This window comes from Molossus molossus, unplaced genomic scaffold (assembly GCF_014108415.1).
Source record: "Molossus molossus isolate mMolMol1 unplaced genomic scaffold, mMolMol1.p scaffold_m16_p_5, whole genome shotgun sequence".
NCBI classification, from domain to species: domain Eukaryota; kingdom Metazoa; phylum Chordata; class Mammalia; order Chiroptera; family Molossidae; genus Molossus; species Molossus molossus.
In genome coordinates, this window is record NW_023425388.1 from 59,203,686 (window position 1) to 59,226,011 (window position 22,326).

The 22,326-nt window shown below is 34.0% G+C and overlaps 1 protein-coding gene across 30 annotated transcripts in view; it reads left to right on the top strand.

Moving 5' to 3' along the window:
- Positions 1–22,326, top strand: part of DLG1 (discs large MAGUK scaffold protein 1) — a 261,892-nt gene that overhangs the window by 208,667 nt on the left and 30,899 nt on the right. For 16 of the 30 annotated variants that reach the window (XM_036243180.1, XM_036243167.1, XM_036243164.1 and 13 more), the window contains 3 exons: positions 7,752–7,928; positions 10,887–10,956; positions 15,538–15,637. In XM_036243180.1, the coding sequence (XP_036099073.1) occupies positions 7,752–7,928; positions 10,887–10,956; positions 15,538–15,637 (347 nt within the window). Of the gene's footprint in view, positions 1–7,751; positions 7,929–10,886; positions 10,957–15,537; positions 15,638–16,306; positions 16,341–22,326 lie in introns of all 30 variants that reach the window. The other 14 variants (XM_036243185.1, XM_036243168.1, XM_036243176.1 and 11 more) reach the window with 2 other exon arrangements.

Sequence of the window (22,326 nt, forward strand, 5' to 3'; positions counted from 1 at the left end):
TGATTTTACAGAGAGAGAAGAAGGGAAAGGGAGAGAAAGATAGAAACATCGATGAGAGAGAACATCAGTTGACTGACTTCTGCATGCCCCTCACTGGGGATCAGGCCCACAACCTGGGCATGTGCCCTGACTGGTGCATGGGTCGAGGCTCTACCACTGAGCCACACCGGCTGGGCTTTACCTATATTCTTTTATAATAAAATAGTCTTCATTTCAGTAATAATTACCTTGGCAAATAATAGCTTCAAATGCGAATAATCTCAGCAAAGAGTACAGGTTCAAGAAATTTAAGATTAATGTGGCAGCATAAATCTAATAATATTACATTGATACCATTAGTATGTAAATTGTTCTTTTACATTTCATTGGCTAATAAGACAGTACAAATCTCCTATTTATTTGTATTTTGTATACTTTTTTAGTAGAGTTTTTACTTAGTACTTTATTATACTATTTTAACTTTAGATAATTGCTACAAGTAATCTGTATCATTCTTTATAATTATTCTCTCATTTCTTTTTATTCTATTGGGGAGCCTGTTGCTAATATGTTTTATTCTTCTGGTGAGAGATGAGATATAGTACATAAATATACATGTATCCCATATATGTTTGGGTATATATAAATATATCTATACAAACAAGCATGTAGTCTGTACTTGTTTATACATGCTATGACTTACCACAAAGAATTTTGTTCTATAATACATAATAAAAGGAAACTTCTCTCACTTTCTTCTCTTGTTCTCTTCCAACCCATTTCATTTCTTCCACCGTACCAATCATCTGGGAATCCTAAATGTATCAGATTTTTCTCTCCTTCCACCAATTCTTGCAATATTTATTAAACTCTTCTGATCCAAGGCTATTAAGTGTATTCTATATAGAGATATCCACAGAAAGTGTAAAAATTTAGATTTGTGTTTATATTCTACCTTTGTCATCTTCTTGCTTATCTATATTTTTTAAGTTTAGTGTAATTAACAGGTGTTACTTTTAATATCTGATTTATTAAAAATATAAAAAATCAAAACATTAAGTTATATTTGTGTTAGGTGCATTTAGTGAGTCATCTTCACTTTTTGTTATTTTACTTTTAGAGAATATTTTATTTTATTTATTTTTTTATTTTTTTATCCTCACCCGAGGACATTTTTCCAGTTTTTTGTTCAGATAGAGTGGGAGGGAGAGAGAGAGAGAAACATCGATGTGAAAGGGACACATCGAGTGGCCGCCACCCGCACAACCAACCAGGGCAGGGGACTAACTGCAACCGAGGTACGTACGCGCCCTTAGCAGGAACCGAACCCGGGTCTCTCTGGACCGCAGGCCGACGCTCTAACCGCTGAGCCAAATCGGCCAGGGCGAGAATATTTTATTTTAATGTTATGTATTATCAAAAGACTTATAATGAAAATTAACTGTGACATCTCAATAGTCCCTAGAATTTTATTCCCTAGAAATAGTCATCCTATTTTCCTAACTAACTCTCTTACTTATACCTTTAAATGTTTAAATAAAATGCATATACTGTTGTTTCCTAATTGGCCAACTTTGGACAGGATAGACTTACTGCCTTGGTAAATGAGAACTTGCTCTCTCATACGAAACCACTCATTCTGCCTCTTTCCCTGTTACACATACTGTAAATAAAATTAATAGCATTTAGAGTCATGTGACTATGTAATAAGTGTCCTTACATAGTTAAACAGTATGTTATGACCACACTTCTTTTCTTCTGCAACTATTTATTTTTCCTGGACTTAATAATTGTTTCATTTTTATTTGCCTAATTTTCCCTGCACTTATTACTAAGTGTCTTCCTCTGTCTTCAGTAATCTCTTTAGAGTTTGTCACATGATGAAATATATGGTCACACATATGGTTTTATCAATTCAATTTTTCCATCTTTCTGTTTCAACCTGGACTAGTTGCTCTATAGACTTGCTGCATAGCTCTCACATGGGACTTGCCTTTGCCATTATCCTATTCCCTTTGGCTCTGTACTGTGTCAGTCTGTCTCCTACGTTCCACATTTTCTTCTTTCTCAATTTTGCCAGAGCACATCCTCCAGTAAATTCCTGAGAAAAAGGTGTGTGAGATACTTTTTGTGCCTTAACGTGCCTGAAAATTACTTTTTTTTTTTTTGCCTACTCCTTGATGGAGAATTTGGATGGTATGGGAGATTATGATATCCTATTTTATTTTCCAGGAGCCCATTCTTGTTATCTGTTTCATTTGTCACCTTTTATTTTGTAGATATAGTATCTTATATTTCTCTAATGTTTTCATGTGCTTCTTGAATTCTCCGTATCTCCGTATTCCTTTTTTCTAATTTTCTTGTTTTCTTGGTTTTTTTTTTTACCTTTAGTTTTTTTTGGGGGGGTTATATATGTGCATGAGGCTATCTTTAAATGTTTAGTAATCCTTGTTTGCTATTCTTATGAATAGAGAATGAAGCTAGTGGACTTAACTGGAAGATTATTGACGTGTTCTTTGCCCTCTCCCTCCCCATGTTATACTTTTCTTTGGGGCCATTAAATATCTCTAAAGAAGAATTCTTTTTGTTTTTTGATTTTTGGGTTATTTTCTTTTTTTTTTTATCCTTACCCAAGGACATTTTTCCATTTTTTGTTCAGGTAAGTGGGAGGGAGAGAGAGAGAAAAACATCGATGTGAAAGGGACACATCAGGTGGCTGCCACCCGCACGACCAACCAGGGCCGGGGACAAACTGCAACCGAGGTATGCGCCCTTAGTGGGAACCTAACCTGGGTCTCTTGGGACCGCAGGCCAATGCTCTAACTGCTGAGCCAAACCGACCAGGGCTAGAGAAGAATTCTTAATCTCTTGCCTGGAGTATAAATCAGGTTACTAGATTTCACTTTTCAGTGTGCAGATTTCTTATTAATCCTTCATTTTCAGCTCAGTACCTTCCACCTTCCTACTATATTATGGAGTACAAAGCTTTTGAAATTTAATTTCTCTAGAAACTAAACTTCTGGACTTCTACAGGATTGGGAACAGGAAAAGGGACCTGGAAGGTCTAATTGCTATTTACAGATTTTCCACCAGTTCTTCTGTGTTCATTGTAACTTATCTCTGACTACTTGCATACTGTACACCTCTGATTCATAAGCATTTCTAGGGTCTTGTGGAATAAATCTTATTTCAATATCCCTCTCCTCAGGCACTCCATTTAGAGCTTCCTTTACTCTGCTAGGTTTAATTATTAGTTACCATCATCCCAAAATGTGTTAAACCACTCTTTTCTCCTATTGTTGTTTTTCTTTTGTATTTGTCACTTTAGTGAGGAAATAGATATATATAGACAGTCTGCCGTAGTAAACCAGAAGTTTTATGGTTCTTTTTAGTAATATTATCTTTTTTTTTGTTTTTTGTAATTTTTAATAATTTATTTTTGTTACAGATTTTAGTAATACTCTTAATTTCAAAAGTAAAAAATAAAAAATCAAGGTAAAAAAGTTGACACAATATGATACCATTTGTAAAGCTCTGAAACAAGTAAAACCATATATAATTAGATAATCATTCAAATATATGTGATAAAACCAGATCAAAAAAAGTAAGGGTCAAGGTACTAATAAAACTTTATTCAAAATAATGGTTTAACACCTTCTAGTAGTGCTTAACTCTTAATCTTCAGGAATCAGGATCAAGAAGAAAAAAAACATCGGTGAACATGAGTTACTGATAAAGGTTTTGTGTGTAGTATTTTGTTGAATAGTAGATTAACAAGTGTTTCTTATACTCTTATGATCAATAACTCACAAAGATATTCCATGGGTTTCATTTTATGAATCAAATATTTTAAAAGTCAAAGCTTGAATACAAATGAGGTATTTTGTAATTCAAAATATTTATGATAAATAAAAATGTTTCAATGCAGTATTTTCCCTTTTCTGAATGTCTTTTGGCATTTGTTCTACCTCTTAATATACTTTGTTTTCTGTTTTATATTATGTTTATTTGTATCCTCATCATCTTTGTCATCTTTATCTTTGCTGTACCTACTTCATTACCTTTTTAAGTAAATATTTAATAAATGAGTGACTGTATCTAACTTTTGTATTATTTGAGGTTGGCTATATTTTTTTAATATGTTTTTATTGATTTTTAGAGGAAGAGAGATAGAAACATCTATGTGAGAGTGATACATCGATTGGTTGCCTCCTGCACTCCCCCTCATGGGGATCGAGCCCACAACCCAGGCATGTGCCCTGACCAGGAATCGTGCCTGACCAGGAATCGAACCAGGACCTCCCAATCCATGGGACAATGCTCAACCCACTGAGCCAAGCATATTTTTTTAGTGGAAAGACAGTTCCTGAGAATTCAGAATTTATTGGTTGGAGTAATGATTTGGCATTTATATCATTTGTAATCTTAACTTTTTCAGCTGTAAAATTATTTTCTTCAGATAAAACCAAATGTATTAAAAATGCTCTAATAACCTCGGTTCTCGAACGCCTCGGATTTCGACCAAATCAGTATTCGACCAGGAGATTCGAGAAACTTTTGTCTTGGAATCCGAACAAATATTTGGAACTCGAACTTCCGAGATGAGCCGAGTTGAGCCGAATGGCGTTCATTCGGCCCAGCGCGCCTTGCTTGCGTCCTCAGTGTGAGTGCAGAGAGAGAGTCACGCTTTGTGGAGAGAGTCACGCTTTGTGGAGAGAGTCACGCTTTACACTGAATTTAACCCTTAGACATACTGTACACTTTTATTTCTTGTTGAGACTTATGTTTTTCTACATATTATATACAAATTAGGCCAGTAAATAGGCATTTTCTGGGGCTTGGAACGAATTAATCCAGTTTCCATTATTTCCTATTGGGTTTCATTGCTTCGGTTCTCGAACAATTTGGTTCTCGACCGTCCTCCTGGAACGAATTATGTTCGAGAACCAAGGTATCACTGTATATGTTTAAGCTTTCCCACTTTGGTTCCTACCTACTTCCTTCACACCTGCCTCCCTGAAAAGACTTGAAATAATACATTTTAAAACCATTAACTAGTTAATTCATTTAGCCATCAAATAATTCCACCCTCTTCAGTTTTACTTGAAGAGGTAGGTTCTTAAAAATTGGATAGCATGGCCCTGGCCAGTTTGGCTCAGCGATTAGAGCGTCGGCCTGCGGTCCAGAGAGACCCGGGTTCGGTTCCTGCTAAGGGCACGTACCTCGGTTGCAGTTTGTCGCCGGCCCTGGTTGGTCATGCAAGTGGTAGCCACTCGATGTGTCCCTTTCATGTCGATGTTTCTCTCTCTCTCTCTCTTCCTTTCTCTCCCTCCCACTCTATCTGAACAAAAAATGGAAAAATGTCCTCGGGTGAGGATAAAAAAAAAAAGTTTGGTAGCATGAAAGGTAATACTATTTTTGTCCTAATTTCTAGTTGCCAAATTAGAACAAAAGAATGAATAAATTGTATTATAAATGTGATTGCTTAGATTCTTTTCCAAGAGAGCTTTGGCTATAAGAATTTCACTTATTTAAATATTATACATTAATCAAGTAGTAGGACACAATGCTTTCTTTTTATCAAATTAAAAATATTCTTAATATTTCCAATTACTATATTAAGTTAATATAGTATTTTTCCAAATACTGGGCAGCTGTTAAAACCATCTGTAGTTACTATTCATCATTGTTACTGATTCTGAAAACCCTATTAACTGTAGTTTTGTGAACAAACAAAAGGAATAATTAACTGGCAAAATAATTACTTTGTTGATCTAGTCTCACAGTTCACAACTAATAAGTCAAATCCGTCAGGGAATTTGTTTTCCCAAGTGTGCCCAGTCAAAGAGAAGAAAAGAGTGTATCTCTCTGTCTCTCTCTCTCTCTCTCTCTCTTTTTATTATTAATTTATTTTTGTTACAGATGTTTCTCCTTTTCCCCCCCTAGACACCCTCCTCTCCATCCCGCCCCTCCCACCCCCACCCCCACCTCCCAGCATTGTTGTCTATGTCCATTGGTTATGCTTACATGCATATAAGTTCTTTAGTTTATCTCATCCATCCCCCCTGCCCCCCTCTTCTGAGGTCTGTCAGTCTGAACAGTACTCCTTTCTATATCTCTGGGTCTATTTTGTTCAGCTTATTTAGTTCATTTTATTTCTCAAATAAGTGAGATCATGTGGTATTTGTCTTTCTCTGACTGGCTTATTTTGCTTAGCATAATGCTCTCCAGGTCCCTCCATGTTATCTCAAAGGATAAGAGATCTTTCTTTCTTACAGCTGCATAGTGTATTCCATTGTATATGTATACCACAACTTTTTTATCCACTCATCTACTGATGGACTTGGGCTGTTTCCAGATCTTAGCAATTATAAATAGTGCTGCTATGAACATGGGGGTACATATATTCTTTCTGATGGATGTTTCCGGCTTCTTAGGATATATTTCTAAAAGTGGGATCACTGGGTCACATGGCAGATCAATTTTTAATTTTTTGAGGAAACGCCATGGTGTTTTCCATAGTGGCTGCACCAGTCTGCATTTCCACCAGCAGTGTACTAGAGTCCCTTTTTCTTCACACCCTCACCAGCACTTGTTTGATGATTAGTTGATGGCAGCCATACTGGCAGGTATGAGGTGATACCTCATAGTTATTTTAATTTACATCTCTCTGACGATTAGTGATGTTGAGCATTTTTTCATATGTCTCTTAGCCATGTGTATGCCTGTTTGGAGGGATGTCTATTTACATCCTCTGCCCATTTTTTAATTGGGTTCTTTGTCTTCCTTTTGTTGAGTTGTGTGAGCACTCTGTATATTTTGGAAATTAACCTCTTATCTGATGTATCGTTGGCAGTTAATGCTCTCCCATATAGTGGGTTCCCTTTCCATTTTGATGGTTGTTTCTTTTGCTGTGCAGAAGCTTTTGAGTTTGATGTAGTCCCATGTGTTCATTTTTTCTTTGTTTCTCTTTCCTTAGGTGTTGTTTTAGTGAAAATTCTGCTGCATATGATGTCTGAAATTTTGTTGCCTATATTTTCTTCTAGGATTTTTATGGATTCGCGGGTCACATTTAAGTCTTTTACCCATTTTGAGTTTATTCTTGTGTATGGTGTAAATTGGTGGTCTAGTTTCTTTCTTTCTTTTTTTTTTTTTTGCATGTAGTTGTCCTTTTTTCCCAACACCATTTCTTGAAGAGGCTGTCTTTACTCCACTGTATGCTCTTGCCACCTTTGTCAAGTATTAATTGAGCATAATGTCTTGGGTCAATTTCCAGATTCTCTGTTCTGTTCCATTGATCTATATGCCTGTTCTTGTGCCAGTACCAGGCTGTTTCTATTACAGTGGCTTTGTAGTATAACCTGATATCCGATATTGTGATCCCTCCTACTTTGTCTTTCTTTTTCAAGATTGCTGTGGCTAAAAGAGTATCTCTTAATATTTACTTTTGTTTATTAATTTAGAACAACTCTCTAGATTTGTCTTCATGTTAGAATTCAATATAGGTTGCCATTGGATTGTACTAAAGGCATTTTTTAAATTATACAGTACAAGCTATTACTATAACAAGTTAATTTTGCCTTTTTGGGAGGGCAAAGTCTCATTGTCTTATTATAAATAGTACAAAATTGAGCTTGGCATTGTTTTGCCTACCATGGTATATATTGTTTAATTATTTACTCAAATTATAAACATTTTCAGAATCTTATGTTTATTTACTATTGATAACATCATTATAACAAGTAATTGTGAACCTTTTCTTCTTACTCTAGAGCCCTTTTTGATTATGACAAGACTAAAGACAGTGGACTTCCCAGTCAGGGATTGAACTTCAAATTTGGAGATATCCTCCATGTTATTAATGCTTCTGATGATGAATGGTGGCAAGCTAGACAGGTTACACCAGATGGTGAGAGTGATGAAGTTGGAGTGATTCCCAGTAAACGCAGGTAAATATAAGTCCATTACATTCTTATAATTTACAAGTTGGGCAACATAAACAAATAAATGCTATTCCTTTAAATTTATTTTATTGAGGTGATGATATTATGTTTGGTTTTCTGTATTGTGTTTTGCAACCATTTCCTTTTATTTACCTTAAATTGTAACCAATAACATTACTAGAGAATATGATGCTCCCAAACATAAATTTTTCTAAAGCTCCTCCTAGTTGCTAAAAAAAAAAAGGAAGTATATTTCAAGACACTGTGCTGTTTCTATGCCAGTGGAGGGAGAGAGAATTTAAATCCTTTGTTGTTATCATCAAAGTGATGATAAAACTTAAATTTTCAGAGCTTTTGATTGTGTGTGTTACCTCTTTTAGACTTAAAAAATGAAAGCACTGTAAATAAATGCAAAATGTTTAGAAATATCTGGTGATATGCTTCACATCTCTTTTCTTGCTCAATTTAGACGTGTTAATGCATTCACTATCTTTCCTCTTTGCTTTTTTAAATCATTTATGATCATGTTTCTTTGGTAGATACTTACCATCTAGTGGCAAAAGTGGTTAAGCGCAGATTGTCTTGGAAAAGAATGATTCCAGCCTAGAGAAACCCCTCCAAGGTCTATGAAATGCACTTAAATGTCTACTTTTGTAGGAAAGGTATTAAATTTATTAGTTCATAATTCCCCCAAAGTAGCTTATCTATGAGATCTGACTCCTCCAGATCTTTGCCTAAAAGTTCTTTTTTAAGTTTTAAAATATCCAGCAAAAATTAATGATGAATTAATTCACTTCAGGTCACGTTCATGATGTAATAAATTTTTATTTTTCTTACTAATGAGTTGGATGTATACTTATTTTGTTGAGGCTCTATAATTGATAAGTATGCCAAATCATATACCTATTTTAGACCTGTGTGTTTGTGTGTGTGTGTGTAGAAGTTGAAGAGTAGAAATTTTAAAGTATTACAGAGATACGTAATTATAGTTTTGGGATTTATGACTGTTCTTGGCTAGTTTCAAATATTTAGCAAGATCCAACTAGTTTGATCTTATATTTGGTGGTAAATCCTCTTTTAGCAATGTAGTCCTCAGCATAACTTTTTACGTGGAATATAATATAGTCACCTTTAAATTCAGAAATGCTTTACTCTGGGCCTTGTTGGGTTAGTATGAAACCTCACATTTTAAATAATCAAGGTCAGAGTTCCTAAAAATTGTTTTATCCCTTGGATCTTCATATCTTACGAAGACTTTAACTGGAATAAATGAGAAATACAGCTGACTTTGGTGGAAAGAGATTTTTTTTTCATTTTGTTTAAAAATTCTATAAGGTTGATTTTTAAAGCCAAACATGATGTAAGACACATCCCGAGATCTCTACAAATCCCACAAGGAATTGTAGTTCCTACAGTTCTTAACTTTCTTTCAGGAACAGTATTTACAAATAAACACAATTTAAGTCACTCAGCTATTGAGTGAACAAGATAATGATTAGAAAACAAAGCCATTTTGAGTTGTAAATGTTCACTCACAAAATGTTACTTTTGCAGTGCCTTCAGTAAGTGTATAGGCAAATTAATTATTTATGTCATGGATCCTCAGGATTACTGTGGAATAGTAAAAAAAAAAAAAAAAAAAACCCACAAGTTTTAATCTATGACGCTGTCCTGGCCAGGTGAATCATTGATTGGAGCATCAGTATGAGGCAACCTGTCGATGTTTCTCTTTTACATTGCTGTTTATCACTCTCTCTCTCTCTCTCTTTCTCTCTCTCAATCAATCAATCAATCAATAAAAACCTATCCCTAGGTGAGGATTTAAAAAACATATCTTTGACTGACTGCTAAGGTTCTTTTACTATCTTACAGTAAAATTATATAGGTGCATAATAAAGAAAATGCACTCATTCATAGACTATTTTGGTAGGTTTTTCTGCTATATATTAACATAATTGCTATGTTGATATCAAGGATTTATAAAAGTTTAATTTACATGAAATTTTGTAAAATACCTATTGGTATTACAATATACTTAAAACATTTTTGTTTTAGTTTTGTTTGCTTGCTTCTTTTGAATAGGTAACACTTTAAACAAGGTTCAAAATTCAAAGCTATACAAACTCCCTTTTAACCCTGTTCCCCAGGCACCCACCAGTTCTTGTATATCTTTCCAAAGATACTTTAAAACTCTTTTTATATACACTATAATTGGTTAATTTATGTATTTACACAAAAATGTCATTGGAGTTAAGCTTAATATTTCTGTTTCTCACCTTTTTGTTTTTTTAATTTTGAGAGCTACAGAAAAATAGGTACAAGAGAAATGCAAAACTAGTACAAGGAACGTATATTTCACCTACTTTAACCAATTGTTGACATTTTGCTCTATTTGCTTTCTGTCTCATGCTTAATTTTTTTTATTGTTGACACTTACAGATGTCCCCAATTTTCCCCCCATTTGCCCTACTCCACCCAGCTCCCTCACCTCCACCCAGGCTTTCAACACATTATTGTCTGTGTCCATGGGCTACGCATATGTTCTTTGGTTAATCTCTTCCAATCCCCCCCACCTCCCTCCCAGTACCATGCTTAATTTTTAGCATATGTGTTCCATGCTAAGCTAATATTTTAACTACAAAAAATCAGAAAACCTAGAAAATTGTGGAACTCAGAAGTCTTGTCTTATGATAATTTCAGTATAATTAATGGAATTGAATGCATATATAAGTGCACATATATGTACTGAATTTTGATACTTCACAAATGTTTTTTTAATAATAAAATTAATCCTGTATTTTATTTTTCAGAAATTCTAATTAATTTTGGGATGCAAACCTAGATGGCTTCCTAAGGTTTTAGAATGTTAAAGTGCCCTGTATTGAAGTATCCATTCTGATGATTTCTAGTTAGACCCATAGCTGTATTTGGTATACCTAAAAATAATATTGGGTACTTTGACAGGGTTGAGAAGAAAGAACGAGCCCGATTAAAAACAGTGAAATTCAATTCTAAAACAAGAGGAGATAAAGGGGTGAGTATATGAAATCTCTAATTTCTAGAAATTAATAATCAAAGATACTAGACCTTTTTATAATTCTTGTTTGAGCTACACCATTAAAATGAGGATTTTGCCATAAAAATGACTATCAACAGCTCTGGCTATGTTGCTTTACAATAGTACATATTAAAGTAGGTAATTTATTAAACTAAAGCACCCATTTTCACAGACCTTTTCAAATTAAAATTGCGATTTTATGTATTCTTAACAACATACTTTTGGTCAAGGTTATTTTTACAAATGAAATGAATTTAACCTTCATTCACATGTCCAATTAGAAACTTGTGTCACCAGAATTAGTCATGATAGTTAACTTAATGAATCTTCTGAGAAAACAGGCCTCCCAAAAATTACTAATGAGATTATAATGTCAGTTTATTGTGTTTTTTTTCAAGTGAATTCATGGATATTTTCTTGTTTTCTCCTCTAGTCCTAATATAATTTATTAATAGAATTCATGTTTTAAATGTTTGAATCAGTATGGATTTTTATTTTGAGGAAATAAAGAAATAGTCAAGAAGAGGAGTTTGTAGATGGTCAAGAAATATATCGAAATTCTTTTATATATATTTTAGATGTGCTTTTGTTTTCATTTACTTTAAGTCCTGCTTAAAATAGATGTCAGTAGATGAAAAAGATCTTACAGGCTTGTCCTGTACTATGTTTGTAATTGCTGCAATGGAATATTTTAGCAAAAAGCCTGAAGAAAGAGCTGAACACCTGTATTGAAAAGACTATTTGTAGCAATGTTTTCTGTTTTGCAGGGTTTTTAAATCTAAAGCAAATTTTATACATCTTTTGATCATATTTCAAAGGAATGTAAAACTCAGAAAATAAATTAACCCTACTCTCTGTAAGTCTCTGATACCAGTAAGCACTCAACTTAAAGCTTTAAAATTTAAAAGATAAGAAATGTGCTCCTTGCTCTAAGAAATTAAATCTGAATAAATTGCATAATGCATTCATTTATTTTAAAAATTATAAATTCCTTTAAAATTAACTTGCAGTTTTCAGAAAATACAAAAGTAATAGTGTGATCTGAAGCAATATTTAATAGAAATTTTTTGGAGGAAAAAATCTCAAGTAAATGCTCAGGATTTGAAATATATACAGTGCTTTTTGTGTTTATGTTTTTTTAAATAATTTAGTAAAATACACTGTTGAAAAAAAGGTTGCATGTTGAAACTTTTCTTTCATACTGTAAGAAGTTAACTGAATTAACGACATATTTAAATCTTAGTCTTGTTTGTTGACTGTAACCAACTTTATACACAGTCACTGTGTTCTAACACAGCACCAAAAGTATGCATGATACTGAGTGGGGTAAAAATACGCTTGCCATTGATACAGAACTGCATTTCTTTCTGTAACACCGTTTCCCATTCTAAGTTCTTCTATTCCTTTCCTTACATGGTTTATGGACTTTTATTTCCACTACAGACTTACAACATTTCAGTTTCTCATTAACATTTTTGGCATTCATTGAACTATTTTGAAATGCTACATATGGAGATTATATATCCAGAGATTTAATATATGATCATGAATTTGTGATATTTTATCAGTTCTTATATTACACTCTGTCTCTGGCACTGTAGCATTAATAACAATAAGTAATTAAACAGTATTTTGTGTTGGAAATATAGAGAAACTGGAGGTAGTATGTTTCTCTAGCTTTGTTTTCCCTACACATTTTTGTCTTGTTTGCTTGTGCTATTTTTACTTTTAATAAATTTTTCACCTGGAGGATGTTAAATGTAATACAATTAATCCATTTCTTAACTAACAAGCATTTCTTTCTGTCCCATATTATGATATCTTTATGATATCTCATTCTGGCTAACTGCAAAGATACCAAAAATCAAAACATTGTAAACTTCATGTTTCTTTCAGTTGTTTGCTGTGAAACTGACTCTGACCACTATATATGCAGTAGGAGGAGTAAATAACCTTTTATTTTAAAAATTAGTTTTATCAGATATAAAAATTATTACTAAATTCAAAAGCAATGATTGTCATGAGCAAAAAGATATAGTCCTTCCCTAAAATTAAATGACCATAAATTTTTCTCTGTTGAAACTTGTTTTCCTCTCTTTCAATTTACTAAAATTTGGATTCAAGCAAATATTTTTATTCAGATAATGCTACTTGACAGTTTATAAAATAATGATTCATCACATTATTTTTTACTCATCAGTTTAATTTTCAACTTCAACTTAGAGGTATTAGAGCCTTCAAATTTTAAGAATGAAATCAAGATAGTCTGCTTGACTATGAATGTACTAATCCTGAATTATTTATATGAAAAGGTAAAAATGAAAGTTTAATCTTGAATTTGTAAAGATTCTTACCAAAATAAAATCTTTCAAGTAATAGAATTTGAGCTGAAAGTCACCTTCATCTACTTCAGCACCTTACTCACCTGGCCTTTTATGCTTAAAAATATAGGCTTGCCAAAAAACGTACTGCCTGGTGTCAAAACACTTCAAAATAATGATAGCATCTTATAATGTGGATAAACTCAGGAAATATCAGAACACAATTCTTATTCTTTAGTGTTTCCACCTCAAAAAATTATAATAATAATTCATAGTGTCATTGGTATGTAAAACCTTTTCCTTTGAGACATGTGTGCCTATGACAGAAATTACAAAAGAAACTATTCTTCTTTAATAGGCTCATCTTTCTTTGTGCTACATGCTTTTAAATCTATGAATGCACAAATGGGACATTCAAGAATGGAAAAAAATTGTTGCCAACATCTGTGCAGTAAGGGACATCAGAGCAGCTGTTCATCCTCCTTGTAGCAATTATATATAAACTGTTCAAATCTTAATTGCCTTTTTGGCTTTTATGGGCACCAAACTTTTTATTCCCTATTCAGGACGTATGGTGCCAGTTAATCTAATCTGGTTCTATTTTATTTATATATACTTTTAAAAATGGATATGTATAGTAGGGCTTAAAGACAAATAACTCAGTTATGATAGCACTCAAACTGGCAAAAAAAGAACAGTCCTAACCCGCCCTGGCCAATTTTGCTCAGTGGTTAGAGCATCGGCCCGAGGACCAATGAGTTGTGGGTTCGATTCTGGTCAAGGGCACATACCTCTGTTGCGGTTTGTCCCTGGCCCTGGTCAGGGTCATGCAGGAGACAACAAGTTTATGTGTCCCTCTCACGTCGATGTTTCTCTCTCTCTCTCTCCCTCCCTCCTACTCTATCTGAAGATAAATAGGGAAAAAAAAAAATGTCCTCAGGTGGGATTGAAAAAAAAAAAGAACAGTCCTAACTCTTCTTCCTTGGTTAGATAGCATTGCTAAATCTTTTGCTGGACTCTGTGGCCTTGATGGAGCCCTCTTAGTTTTCTTCCCATTTTCTGATGAATGCCATAAGCATTTAGTTACCTTTTTTTCTCTTAAAAAATAAGATAGATAGATAGATAGATAGATAGATAGATAGATAGATAGATAGATAGATAGATAAGAAAGGATTCTTTTTTTAATATTCAACACTGGTAACTTTCTCAATTGTTCTGGTTTTCTTTTTCTTTTTTGTTTATTTTGTTTTGTTGTGGTGGTTGTTAATCCTCACAGGAGGATATTTTTTCCATTGATTTTTAGAGAGAGTGGGAGGGAGGGGGCAGAGATAGAGAAACATCAATTGGTTGTCTCCCACATGACCCTGACCAGTCAGGGATCAAAACCTGCATCCCAGGTACTTGCCCTTGACCGGGAATTGAACTCACTACATTTTGGTCTGCGGGCTGATGTTCTAACCACTGAGTTTTGTTTTGTTTTTATTTAAAATATGTTTTTATTGATTTTAGAGAGGGGGGAAGGGAGATAAAGAGAGAGATAGAAACATCTATGAGAAATATCAGTCAGCTGCCTCCTGCACGCCCCCTACTGGAAATAGAGCCCTGACCAGGAATCGAACCAGTGACCTCTTGGTCCATGGGATGACGCTCAACCAACTGAGCCACATCAGCCAGGCTGGTTTTCTTTTTTTATTAGAGGTTTTTGTTAGTTTGTTGGAGTCACCAAAAAAAGAAAGGAAAAAAGGCGAGGGGAGGAGAGGATGGCAATAAGCTCAAACCAAAGGACAATGAAGGTTATTACCTAATGCATAAAAAATATTTGAACAGCTAGAGTAAACATTTAAAATAACTTTTGCTATAGAGCACCTAGCTCCTGGAAATCTGGAAAAATATGTATTGATATGAACAGATGTTAGCTTGGTTTGTACATAATAGTACATAATAGTACCTAACCTGATTTACTCTTTTCCATTTTTTATCAAGTAGCATTTATTCCTTATTTTTAGGTATTATTGAATTACACTCTTTAAATTTTTCAATATTTTTTGTTTTAAAACATTAGACTTAGAAGTTAATACAAAATTAGAAATTCACTTTATATGTGATTTAAGTAAAATTTATATATAAACTGCACACTGTGGTCACAAGAGTCAGCTTCCACAGAGCTACTAGGCTGGGCCTTTGTACACACAGACAGTAGACATCCCTTTGTTTTGCCCCTCCTTCTCTTCTTCAGCAGTCATTCAATGACAAGCGTAAAAAGAACCTCTTTTCCCGAAAATTCCCCTTCTACAAGAACAAGGACCAGAGTGAGCAGGAAACAAGTGATGCTGACCGTAAGTATGTGGATCCAATGGCAACTGAAAATAAATATAGAGGGACCTACTGCCCTGCAGTTGGTTGTTACCATGGAGACAGTTTCAAGAGCTGCAACAGGTTACTAATTGTCTTAAGCAGAGACAATTTAATAGGCATAAATTAATTTGAATACCAATCTTAACTTTTTCTATTACCTTAGGACTTCTTAATTTAAAGTAAACAGTATTTTTAAGCTGTATGTTTAACATAGTATTATTTGATGTAAGTGTTCTTATAATAAACATTTAATATACTCTCAAAGAGTATTTTAGAGGAAAAACATGGATACCTGGGAAGCTACTTAGGATTTCTAGGTATGGTATTGCCAGTCTTTGATAAATAGATCTTCTGGAATCATCCCATTTTATCCTGTTTCTTCTTTATATGTAGACAGTCTGAATTTTACTTTTAAAGGGGTAAGAAATAGTCTCAGACTTTTCTACTCTAAATTAGTCTCTTAGTAGAGTACATGTAGCTGTTAGCTTTTTTTTAAAACTTCCAGAAATCTACAAAGATGCTCTATAAAATGTGCACCTGTAATGGTCTTGGAACTGTCTCTTATTGTAGCACCAATTTTATGCATTACTGACAACTATTTTCTTTGATTATTTTTTTATTGCTTGCTCTCTGGGAACTACTCTCTACAGGAGATCCCTGACGACATGGGATCAAAAGGCCTGAGTAAGTGATCAAAATACTCCCAAGTTATTTTTTAACCTCCATCTACAGACCTACCTTTTTCAGATACATTTTGAGAATCATGGTAGCGCCCTTCTGGCATGAGGAGGTGTATGGTTTAGATTTCTTTGAGATTCTTCATGTTAATAAAATGCTTGGGATTTTTATTTCTATAATACACATCTTTTGTTTTTCTAATGCTCCATTTTTATGTCATTTGAAAAACTCTCTGCTCATACTTACATTTTCCTTTTTATAATTTTTATGGCAATTACTTTTGCTAGGGTTTTTTTTTTTTAATATGAAGACTTTTAAAGTTTTTAAAAATAGTACTACCTGCCCTCTTTATTAAAATATAGAAAATAATCTTCCTTCCAGTTTTATGTCACTTTTGTTTGTTAAAACAAGTTAAAATCATTTTGATTCTGTGTTAGAAAAGCATTGTTATAATGTGAAACTATAAAATTCAATAGATCTTAAATATTAGAGAAGACTTGTGGACTTCAAGTTCAAATAGCAGTCTTTATAGAAGGAAATGTATATATCTTTTTTAAGGTGGTTGTAATTTATTAAAAGAATTATTAAAAATATTATCCTTTGGTTTTTCATTTAACCACAATGTTGTGTATTTCTTGTTTAATTTTCTAGCTAGAACGTAATCTTCATATAAAGCTTGGTACAATGTCTGATATATAGGAATCATTCAATAAATGTTAAAATGAATGAATGAAACAAGAAGTCATTTAAGCAATCAATTTTAAATGTGGGTGTTTTCAAATGGATTAAATGTGAAATTTTACCAAATATTACTAAGTTATTTTAGGTGACAATGACTCATAGATCCCTTTTTAGGCTAAAGTTTCTTTCTAGATAATTCTTTTTCTTTGCATTATTAAGCATTTCAAAAACTTATTTCTTTATAATTCATTGATTAGTAAGGAAATAGCCAATATCTTTCAACTTTCTAAGATCTACATTAATAATCATTTAATTTCATAATTTTTTTTTTGTTTACCCTAACTATACTGGAATTTTTATCTAAACTATAGGTACTTGACTTTTATTTCAACCTCAATGGTTAAAGATTTGTATTAGACTGAAGGCAGTATGCTTTATATGTAACTATTTTTATTAGATACACTTTATTTTTTTTGCATGTGCCTCTTTAGGATTTGGCAAGAGCCCACAAATTTACTATCAATAGTGGCACCCTTGTGAAAATCTTCAAAATTGAAAAATATTTACATATATCCTTTATGTGGGGAGGGGAGGACATCTATTGGTTGCCTCCTGCAGGTGCCCCAATCAAGGCTGGGGATTGAACCTACAATTCAGGTATGTGCCCTGACAGGGAATTGTATCCACAACCCTTCGGTTTACAGGACAGTGCTTCAACTGGCTGAGCCACACCAGCTAGGGTTCCACAGATTTTTTTTTTTTTAATCCTCACCTGAGGGCATCTTTCCATTTTTTGTTCAGATAGAGCCGGAGGGAGAGAGAGGAAGAGAGAGAGAGAGAGAAACATCGACGTGAAAGGGACACATTGAGTGGCTGCCACCTGCACAACCCAACCAGGGCCAGGGACAAACTACAACCAAGGCACATGCCCCCAGCGGAAACCGAACCCAGGCCCCAACTGCTGAGCCAAACCAGCCAGGGCGATTTTTTTTTTTTTATAATCCTCACCCGAGCAGATTTTTCCATTTATCTTCAAACAGACTGGGGTGGGGAGAGAAACACCAATGTGAGAGAAACACATCGATTGGTTGCCTCCTGCATGACCCTGACCAGGGCTGAGGATTGAACTGCAACTAAGGTACATGCCCTTGACTGGTACGTGACTGGAATCGAACCCGTGACTCTTTGGTCCTCGGACCATCACTCTAACTGCTGAGCCAAACTGGTCAGGGCTCCACAGATTCTTAATGCTATGGAATTTATTTTAAGAAAGATAACATGTTTTAGAGATGGTATGAATCAGCATGTATACCCACCGATTTTTATGATCTGTTGAGTCAATGGAGACCTAAGGAAAACTCAAGAAAAAAGCAACTAAATGAAGACTTTAGTTCCCATATTGATATTGTTATGGTGGATGATAATTATATCTTGACCAAATCATAATTTTATGTCTTATTCTAATTGAGGATTGGGAATTGGGAAGAGAAGCAAACAAAAAATGGTGACTGAATACCAAACAATATCATTTAGAAAAGAATTAAAATTTTTCTAGCAATGACTTAAAACCTTTGAATGGTAGGTTTCTGTGCTTCATCTCCCAGAAACTGCAAGAGTTTATTCATCTAGTAACTTGATCAGACCACAAGATTTTTTTGGACATCTTCTTCTGAGGGAACCAGAAAAATATCAGTAAAATTTTAATACTGGATATGATGGAGGTTATTACATAAAATAGATGACTAGCAGTTGACAAGGAACCTATTATTACACAGTAGAAAACACTGGGAAAGGGGATGGATCAAGGACATTTGTGGCCTCAGTTATATAAAGTTCAGAACACAGGAAATAAACTAAGCAAAATCCTATGAGATTTTAATATAAAAAAATAAATGTAACCTCATATAGGTATTCATCAAGCCTTGTTGGAACAGGACTTACAAAGGGACTAAGAACAGAAGGATAAATTATACCAGAAAAGCAAACCTGTAGAAGAGGTGTGAAATAACATTGAATATCAAGAAAAATGTAAATCTGTTTGTAATTTCACACAGACAATGGGAAAATAGAGGCTATTTAATTGAAGAGCAGAGAGAGAAACAAAATGATACAAACAAAATACAACTAGAATGTTTTTCAAAGATATGAATTTAGTGAGTCTACAAAGAAGAGAATTAAATAAATTATTGATTTGCCCTGTTGACAGTAGAGGAAATAATGAGAGAAATTATCTTTCCAAACTTGATTTTGACTAACAGAACTAGAGTATGATGGAAATCTGGAAGAATGCAATCATAGCTTGCAGATAGCTAAAAATAGAAACTGCAGATTTTATGCTTTAAGAAGACAATTTTGAAAAAGTTCAGGAGAAAAAAACTGGGTATGATTCCTTTAACAGATTTTAAAAGAAATATAATTCAGGAGGGGCTATAAAAGGTGCTCAGAAGTGAAATTATGACATGCAATTTTTTTTCTCATCCTCGCCCAAGGCCTTTTTTTTTTTTGCATTTATCTTCAGATAGAGCTGGAGGGAGAAAGGGAGGAAGAAAGAAAGAGAAATATCGATGTGAGAGAGACACATCAATTGGTCGCCACCCACACGACCCCAACCGGGGCCAGGGACAAGCCGCAGCTCAGGTACGTGCCCTTAGCAGAAACCGTACCTGGGACTCTCCTGTCTACGGGCCGATGCTCTAACTGTTGAGCCAAACCGGCCAGGGCATGATGTGCAATTTAAACAAGGTTTGTTCCTATTTTTTGTATACAGCTCAATTTTTATAGCTTTTTATTCTGTGGAACACCTCTAAAACTGCCCTTGTTAGGCACACAGTTACTCATATCTTTCCTTTCTTCTTATTTCAAAGACTTATTTAAGCAAATTTGTGTAAAGCTCTTAGATGCCAAAACCAGACTTATTTTCATTTGTGTTTAGAGTAAGTGTAAGAGGAGTACTAGTGCTTGAGATTGATGATGTGTAGTATTTCAAGAGCGCAAAGAGAAAAGACACGATGCATTCTTAGGAAGAAACATTTGATAGAAAGGTGAGACTTGGTTAGAGAGATTTGAAATTATTGTGGCCATCAAACATCATAAACAAAACAAAAATAAAAACTTGAAGAATATATCTATACCATATATGTCAAAGGGATTATATCCTTACACTATAAATTTCTGACAGATAAAAAGAAACAGACTGACTATCCATTCGCTGGACAAAGGATATGAGAAGAGTGCTCAAAAGATAAGCAAATGAAATAAGCATATAGAAATGTTTAGGGTTTCTAGTAATCCATAAACAAAATGATATTTTACTTTGGTAGACTTTTCTTTTAACAGATAACCCAGTGATGAAGAGGGCTCTATAGAATGACTACTTTTAACATATTACTATTGGGAGTGTAAATTGATACAGCCTTTCTGGAAAAGCATTTATATTTTTAAATATGTTTTTACTGTTTGTTTGTTTTTGTTTTGTTTTTTTGTTTTTAGAGAGGAAGGGAGAGAGACAGAAACATTGATCAGCTGCCTCCTGCACGCCCCCTACGGGGGATCGAGCCCACAACCCAGGCATGTGCCCTGCCTGGGAATCCAACTGGAATTTCTCAGTCCATGGGAGGATACTCAATCCACTGAGTCACATCAGCCCAGCTGGAAAAGCATATCTTTTGACCTGCTAACAATTCCTTTTCAAGGAATTTATCCTAAGAATGTAAGCAGAGATGGAGATAAAGGTTTATATGTCAGGATGTTTAATATTATTTAGAAATTACAGCCCTCAAAAATTGAAGTCATCCTAGAATGTCTTACAGTTAAAGGGGTAGTTAATGAAGTATGATTTATCCATACTTTGTAATATTATATAACCATTGAAAATCATATTAAAATATAATGACATGGGGAAATGTTCAAAATATAAAAGTATGAAACTATATATAGTCTCAGATTTCTCAAACATTTAGGACTATTTTGAATATTGTTACTTTGAACATTCTTGTACATTTTGGTGAGCATATATATATATATATGTATGTCTTTCTTTGGGGTAAATAACTAGAAAATGAATTGCTGGGTCATAGATATATGTATGTTCAGGTTTAGTAGGCATTGCCAAGTAGCTTTCCAAAGTGGTTGTACGAATTTATCCATACCCACCCACCCCTAGTGTATGAGTGCCACTGCTGCATGTCTTCCTCTGTGATTGCCATATCTGTTTTGTTTTTGATTTTCATTTTAGCCATTCTTTTTATTATTATTATTATTGAATTTTAGAGAGAGAGGAAGGGAGAGGGAGAGAGAGTTAGAAACATAGGTGAGAGAGAACATTGATTGGCCGCCTCCTGCACGCCCCCTACTGGGGATTTGGCCCACAACCTGGGCATGTGCCCTGACCGGGAATCGAACCAGTGACCTCTTGGTGTGTGGGTCGATGCTCAACCACTGAGCCATACCGGGTGGGCCATTTTAGCCATTCTTGTGGATGGTAAAGATACTCATTGTGGTTTTAATTTGCATTTCCCTGTTAAGTAAAAACATGAACACATTTATATATGTTTATTGGATATTTGAACATTTTTGATGAAGTGCCTTGAAAAAGATTAGTTTTAGTTATAATTTTAATTATCAGGAGTTATTTACCTTTCTGATAAACTCCTAAGCAATGATGGTTATGCTTTTCCAAGGGCCATACTTTGAGCATCAAGATTTTATTGTAGAGTAGCTATTGGTAATCTTAGAGAAACTAACTCAAGATGAATAGAAGAAATCCCCAGAAAAGAGATTGTAGTAACTTTAACTTTTTATTATTTGACATGTCAGACATATTCAATAGTAGAATAATGATAAACTAAATCCAGACTATTCTTTTTCACCTGGCATCTATTATTGTCAACTCATGTTTAGTATTATTTCTTCTATATTCCCACTTACTCTCTCCTCCTCTCATTCCATTTCAGTAACTGATGTTTCTTTCTTTACACATTAGAGATTGCAGAGTGTAATATCAATCCTAATATAACTATAAGAACTTTTTTTTTTTTTGCTTTCCTACTTCTGGGAATGAATTTTAAGGAAATAAGACAAAAGGTAAAAAGCTATATAAATGGAGGCATTTATAATAATTTGTTGATGTTTGTGGAAACAGTTTAAAGCAAATTAAAATGTCTAAATAATAAGTAGTAAGGTAAATCATGATTGATCAGTTTAATGGAATATTATACAAAAATTTAGAATAATTGTTTTGAGGTTCATGTGGTAATACGGGAAGAATTTTTTAAGTATAAACTTCTAAACACCACTATTTTACATGAGCATG